The following is a 7,591-nucleotide window of genomic DNA, read 5'->3' as shown; positions in this document are numbered from 1 at the left end:
TATCCGAATAATTCTGAATAAAGATTTACTCAATACTTTGGTAGAGTGATATTTACATTTCCATTACTTGAACGATAAATATTATCAACAATTGTATCGAAATCAAGATTCCAACATTATCGGTGCAGAATGGTGTATGATTAGAACGTTATCAGCGGTAACTCGACAATTTGAATCTGAGGTAACCAAACGTAAAACTATGAATTTTTGTCTAAACGTACATAGAACAGAGTACAAAATACTTACATTCGTTGCTCATGAAACATCGTTTAATACTTCTTTTCGGTGATCCACTGACTCTGATATCGGTAATGAGTAATTTTCATTTAGTAAACAAAACTTGACAAATAATTAGAGTTTCAGATAGTAGTAAACTAAATTGACGCGACTGAGAGACCGAACAAGTAATTCTACTCTCGTGATTTTTAACACAAAAAATGTTGCGATAACTAAAAAAATATTATTAATGAATATAAAAATTATAAAATAATTGTTCGATTTAGAAATGTTTTATTATGAGATTTTGTTTTCGTTTATTGAATCGAATTTTAAAATATATCTACATAATATTATTACTGCACAATATCTACGTTGTTTCAAATTTGTACAGACAAATGGAATTGCGACAGTTCTTAAGAACAAATTTGAAAAAAGTTATTAAAAAATTATACCCGAAAATATGCAATCGTAGCCAAAATACAGTCAAATACAAGCGACGGAGAGGTCGCTTTAAAACTGATATTTACGAGATCGGTGTCACCAACTTTCTACGATGAAATTCTATTCTGTCTCGTCTGTATAATCTATGCCTCGCCAGTGAATATTGGCACGAAACGCCATCTATCACTGACCTATAACAATAAAGCGTCAAAGAATTTAAAATTGATTGGAAAGGCTACTTAAATATAAACAACATGGCAGATGAGATGGATGTAATATTGTACGTAAAATACAACATCTAATGAATCAATACTTTAGCGATGCGCCGTCGCAATATTTGTATATGTAATTAGGCGATTAGCCTTTTGGATTACACTGTTATAATAGCTTTTCCTTAAAACATGTCAACTGAAAAGGTAGGTTATGCATTAATAATCTTGTCAGAATTTTTGTTCCGCTTTTTATTGCATTATTAGGGAGAGTTATCACTTCAGACTATTTTTATTTAAATATTTCACAAAATGCATGATAGATGCATAAAGATAGATTTATTTATTTATCTTGAACGTGTACTAAACTACAATTTTTTAATATAGATCCTTTATCAGTTGTATCAACCTCATGGTAACGGTACTGTGTTTATTACTTGGCGCCCAGGTAATAGTACTCATTTAGCAACTACTGGTTATGATTCTTCGGTTGCTATTTTCGATAGACAAGGTGATTTACAAGAACGTATTCAAATTGCTGGTTTATGTACTGGTTTTGGATGGGATTCCGATGGAGATTTATTGGCTATTATATCGCAAAATTCTGCTACTATCACATTATGGGATGCAACAACTGGAAAGAAGTCGCAAATAGATGCTGGTGTGAGAGATGGTTTGACGTGTATAATGTGGGCAAAAAGAAATTGCTTATTAGCTGTAGGGACACAAAAAGGAAATTTGGTTCTTTACGATCATATAAATGCCAAGTATGATAGTTTATTTTCTCAATAATTAGCATTGGATATATTTACACATTATATTGCACAAAGGTATATTATTTTTTCAATGAACAAACAGAAGGATACCTATTTTGGGAAAGCATAAAAAACGTATAACTTGCGGTGCTTGGTCCTACGAAGGTCTTCTTGCTTTGGCGAGCGAAGACAAGGTTTTAACTATTAGTACGAGTGATGGAGATACTCGTCGTGAAATACCTCTTCAAGGTGATCCGTCTGATATTCAGTTTAATGAAATGAAAATGGACCACAGAATTGGGGGTGAAAATACAGTATGACTCATTTTTTAAATATTTTTAAACAAACTGAAATATTATTAATTTTGTTCTCTCTATTAGGTATCTCTCATCATTAGTAAAACCACTTTATTCCTGTATAATATTTTGGATCCAGAGAATCCTATTGAATTATCTTTTCAAAAACGTTATGGTCCAATTATCACTTATAAATGGTAAGGTATATTACAAATTACTTGAAATGCAATAATTACTATATCTCTTAATAACTGCATTCCTTACAGGTATGGCGATGGATATATCTTAGTTGGTTTTGAAACTGGATATTTCACTGCAGTATCCACTCATATTAAAGAAGTTGGTCAAGAACTGTTTCAAGTTAAAAATCATAAAGATTCTTTAACCGACTTGGCAATAAGTCAAGTAATAGGAAAAATTGCTACATGTGGAGATAATACTATAAAAATACATAGTATGCAGAATTTAGAGGAAACTGAACAATTAATTACAATAAGCGGTGAAACTGGAATTAACAAAGTGGAGTGGTCAATGGATGGATCAATGATAGCAGCTGTAACTTATACTGGCAATGTTTTAGTCTATTTAATACAAATTCCAAAATTATTTAGCGTTTGTGGGAATAAAATAGCTTTACTTACCAGCTTAACAGAAGTTACAGTACATCTCTATATGTTAGACAAGGTACATATTTGTACTAAATATAGTAAGAAACTATTCACAAACTATATAAAACTATGTGTAAATATTCAAAAACACTTTTCAGGAGAAACCTGACCCAATCATAATTAATACTATAATAGAACCATCGGTATTGGCAGTAGGCCCTATGCATGTGGCAGTCGGTTTAAATAATAGGGCATTGTTTTGGAACATATCTGAAAGTCCTTATAATACTACAGTGCATTTTGAAAGAGATTATTTAGCAACAATAGATAGTATACGATTGAATGAAACTTATGTCTCAGTTTTATTTGATGGAAAATTACAGTTGCACTCGGTAATAAATATATTAATAAAAGTAGAAATTGATGTCAGAATATACTAATAATTTGAATATATGTTTATTGTAGATAAAAGTGGATCAATCTTTAACAAAAGAAGGGAAAGACACAAAAATGTTTCCAGATTTAAATGCTTCAGATTTTAGAATAACGTGCCATGCTCTTAGTACAGATTTTTTTATTTATGCTAGTGATGTAAGTTATTTAAATTATGTAAAAGCCTAAATACATACTGAAAAAAACTAATATACATTTGTGATAATCCAGATGGGTCACATAATCTACTTTTGCCTAGAAGTTTTTAATCAGTGTACAGAACACGTACACAATACTGGTATAAAAGATATCTATTTAGACGCAAATGGGACACAATTGTGTTTTATAGACAATAAATCTGATGGTTATGTATATAATCCTATGCAAGAGACTGTTTTACAAATTCCCGATTGTCCAGATTGCATACAGGGTATAATTTGGGATCAGAATATTTTGGAGCGTAATATATTCGCAGTATACAATAAGAGTATTATTGTTACATATATATTTGTAAGATATTTTATCGAAGGTAAGCCAAACTTTAAAAATAATATAAATATAATTAAAGCAAATATGTTAAAACTATTTTACAAACAGGTACAAAAATCGTAAAAATAAACACAACAAAACTACCATCTGAAACATTACCGTTATTAATGTATTCTGGAGAATTAACATTGAGCTCAATAAGTAATAAATTGATTCAAATTACATTATCTTCTCACGAAGATATTGGAAATATTGTAGAATCTACAAAACGCAAAGAAGTTCTGGAAAATCAAATTCTGTGTAGAAGGTAAATATTTGATTTATTCATTAATTTGATGAAATAAAAATGCATCTTATTGTATTTCAGATTTCAACAAGCATGGAATACTTGTGAAAAAATTAATGAAAAAGAATCATGGTTAAAATTGGGAGAGAGTGCAATTGTAAACTTAAATATTGATTTTGGTAACATTTAATATTATCATTACATGCAACAAAAAACTGTATAAATATTTTATTCCTAAATAAGTATTTTCAATTGTAGCGATTCGCGTTTATCGTTATATAGAAGACGCCTCAATGGTTTGGGCATTACAAAATATGGAAAATATAGATGAATTGCCATTATTATGTGGTCATGCATGTATCTTACTTGGTGATTACAATCAGGCAGAACAATTTTTTTTACAATCTTCCGAACCAGTACAAGCTCTGTACTTAAGAAGGGATTTGATGCAATGGGAGCAAGCACTGATTTTAGCCCAGAAGTTGAAAGCTGATGAAATTCCTTACATTGCTAGAGAATATGCTCAACAATTGGAATTTACGTAAGAAGTTTATCTGCAATTTATAAATCGTACACAATTGATTGAAAAGTATTAAAACTTGCATTTTGTTCCATCAGGGGTAATTATCCAAAAGCTTTAACAAACTATGAACGTGGATTGGAAGATTCCAATAATTTATCTAACACAACTGTACATAACCCACATCATCGTAATCTTTGCCTTGCTGGTATTGCAAGAATGTCTATTAGATGTGGCGATAGTAGAAGGGGCGTAAGCATAGCTATGGATAATGAAACTTCGAGACAGTTGCGAAAAGAATGTGCTGAAATATTAGAATCAATGAAGGTACGTGTAACCGTACATATCAAACTAAAGTTATATCAATTTACATACCTTTACAGCAATTTAATGAAGCTGCATTATTATATGAAAAAACTGAACACTTTGACAAAGCAGCATCTGCGTATATAAAACTAAAAAATTGGCAGAAGGTAGGACAGCTTTTGCCACAAATATCATCTGCCAAAATTAATATACAATATGCTAAAGCCAAAGAAGCTGAAGGCAAATATGAAGAGGCAGCTAAAGCATATGAGACTGCAAAAGACTATGAAAATATAATTAGAATCAATCTGGAATATTTAAACAACCCTGGTAAAATACTAACAACATTGCTAAAATACTTTATATAGTATATTCAATTATGTCCGAAATAGGCTACCATAATTTTATACTTATAGCTCGAAGCGTAGAAGTGGTACAACAAACTAAAAGTATAGAAGGAGCTAAAATGGTTGCAAAATATTTTCAAAAAATGAACGATTATAATTCAGCGATCAAGTTTTTAATCTTGTCGACTTGTCATGATGAAGCTTTTCAATTAGCTAATCAGCATGGAAAAATGGAATTGTATGGAGAAATTTTGATAAATACAATCGATGATAGCAACGCTCGGAAGGAAGATTTCAAAAGTCTTGCAATGCATTTTGAGTCTCAAAAAAATAATCTTTTGGCAGGAAAATATTATTTTCATGCCAAGGAATATCAGAAAGCATTGCGGCATTTATTAAAAGCTGCTCAATTAATGGCAAACGAAGATGAGGTCTTTACCCTAGCTATTGATACAGTTGCTTCTTCAAAAGATGATAAACTGGCAAATCAGCTGATAGACTTTTTATTGGGTGGGGACGGATTACCAAAGGTTGTCTTATGATTTTTAACAATATGTAATGTGTAATAACTTTTTGGTTACATATTTATCATTTCACAGGATCCAAAATATCTATTTCGACTTTACATGGCCAGAAAACAGTACAGAGAAGCTGCGAAGACAGCGATCATAATTGCAAATGAAGAACAAACTAATGGTTTGCTTTTATAGCATACTCATTTAACAAATAATTTTTAGAAACAGCATGTGTCATATAATGAATTGTTTTACAGGAAATTATAGAAATGCTCATGATGTTTTGTTTAGCATGTATCAAGAATTAAAAAGGAACAAGATCAATATACCATTAGAAATGCAAAATAACATAAGGCTTTTGCATTCGTATATCCTCGTTCGACTTCACGTAAAAAAAAGTGATCATTTGCGAGGTGCTCGTATGTTAATAAGGGTAGCAAACAATATTTCAAAATTTCCATCACGTTAGTGAAAAGAATTAAATAATTTGTGGTAACGTAAAAAGTATTACAAAGTTATTATAATAAAAATATTATTTTAGATATTGTTCCAATTTTGACTTCTACTGTAATAGAATGTCAAAGAGCTGGATTAAAAAATGCAGCGTTCAATTTTGCTGCTATGTTAATGCGTCCAGAATACAGGCATCAAATCGATGCCAAATATAGTAAAAAAATTGAAGCGATCGTACGGAAACCACCAAGATCAAAAGATAATGAAATTGAAGATGAACCTTTAACTCCGTGCCCTTATTGCAAGAGTAAACTTCCTGAAACAGAGATTACCTGTGATAAGTGCAAAAATGCAATACCATTTTGTATAGCTACAGTTAGTTCTATCAACAATACTTCTATATTTATTGTAAAATATAATATACTTCTTTCTAAGTATAGGATTGCTTTTAGGGACGACATATTGTTGAAGATGACTTTGCAACATGTCCCCAATGTGATTTTCCTGCCATAAAAAGTGAATTTTTACGGTAAGTGAACCACTTTATTTTGAATAGAAAACTTAAATAACAAATAATTTTATCATACTTTATTACATCAGGATTGTTGAGTCTGAAGGAACATGTCCCATGTGTTCGGAAAAAGTAGACATTAACATGATTTTGTCCACCCTTAACATCCGTCCTTATCTTGATTTTCAAGATGAAAAAGTTTCAGGGAAAGCTTAATCACGTTTATTTATGTGTATATATCTATTTAGAATTTGAACTAATATTTTATGTCTAATTTCCATTTAATTATGGGACTGTCTCATATTCATTCTATACGATGTAGATAAGAATAATTCATTACAAGTGCAAAATACATAACTAACTATTGAATTATCCTTATGAAACGGTGCCGTCCAATATGAGTACAATGCAATTAAGTACAAGTAACTTATTACACAGTGTCATAGAGTGTCTATAAGAGTTGTGCACAAGTCAAACAATGCTCACGCATAGAAACATAATATGTAGTATTATCTTCAATAAACTAGTCTCAAGCAATTATTGATTGACTCAATTCTACCACTACCATCGCATCTGTGTTAATCAAATGTTATTGGTGTTACGTAGTACATAGAAAAACTTGTTTTCTATCTCTAATATATAATTTACATATTTTATTATTAACCTTTGTGTCGCAATTATTTACATGCTGAATATGAATATTTACATGTTTTGATAAATTCAACATAATTCATAAATTTCTAGAAATATATAATTTCGCAAAATGTAATTGAATTACAAGCGTCGTTAAGTTTGCTCGCGTAAGCATAACGTGGAATAAAAGCGACATCTGACGTAACACGTTTAAACCTAACTTATCATGATTCTGGAACAAACTTATTCTGCACTCGTAGAAGAGTCACAGCACGGCATGACTTGGAAAAATTGAAACGAAATAGTGATTTTAGCTATTCATCAAATTTTTCCTTAAATCCAAACAAATTGATACATACAATTAATAATTTATTTCAAAATGTTTCAAAATTACAAAAAATATTAATTCAAGTATGTTAATTTCGTAAAAACGGATTAATTTTGTGCGAAAACAGAATGCAAATCTGTAATAAGTTTACGTTTCATGAGTCATAAATCACTTGAGAAAGTAATAACTATCGAACTAAATTATTAATTCGATTTTTCACTTCATTAAAAGAATCCGTGATGG

At 30.5% G+C, this 7,591-nt stretch overlaps 1 protein-coding gene across 1 annotated transcript; it reads left to right on the top strand.

Moving 5' to 3' along the window:
• Window positions 1–921: 921 nt before the first annotated feature.
• Oseg6 (intraflagellar transport protein Oseg6) lies at window positions 922–6,925 on the top strand. Its single transcript, XM_076320357.1, has 19 exons — window positions 922–1,076; window positions 1,257–1,636; window positions 1,728–1,938; window positions 2,005–2,117; window positions 2,187–2,604; window positions 2,687–2,920; window positions 2,994–3,119; window positions 3,192–3,489; window positions 3,558–3,756; window positions 3,817–3,914; window positions 3,994–4,276; window positions 4,354–4,582; window positions 4,639–4,891; window positions 4,978–5,438; window positions 5,508–5,604; window positions 5,681–5,887; window positions 5,965–6,251; window positions 6,329–6,405; window positions 6,477–6,925. The coding sequence occupies exons 1-19, from the start codon at window positions 1,062–1,064 to the stop codon at window positions 6,601–6,603; spliced, it is 4,113 nt and encodes a 1,370-aa protein (XP_076176472.1). The 5' UTR covers window positions 922–1,061; the 3' UTR covers window positions 6,604–6,925.
• Window positions 6,926–7,591: the final 666 nt, after the last annotated feature.

The sequence above is a fragment of the Ptiloglossa arizonensis genome, chromosome 9 (assembly GCF_051014685.1).
Source record: "Ptiloglossa arizonensis isolate GNS036 chromosome 9, iyPtiAriz1_principal, whole genome shotgun sequence".
Lineage (NCBI taxonomy): Eukaryota > Metazoa > Arthropoda > Insecta > Hymenoptera > Colletidae > Ptiloglossa > Ptiloglossa arizonensis.
This window is presented reverse-complemented; position numbering and strand designations above follow the sequence as displayed.

What these genes read in the sequence shown, in the direction of transcription:
- Oseg6 (XM_076320357.1), top strand. An exon ending in TGTAAGATATTTTATCGAAG is followed by an intron (nt 3,490 to 3,557) that starts GTAAGCCAAACT and finishes TTTTACAAACAG; the next exon opens with GTACAAAAATCGTAAAAATA. An exon ending in GCTCAACAATTGGAATTTAC is followed by an intron (nt 4,277 to 4,353) that starts GTAAGAAGTTTA and finishes TTGTTCCATCAG; the next exon opens with GGGTAATTATCCAAAAGCTT.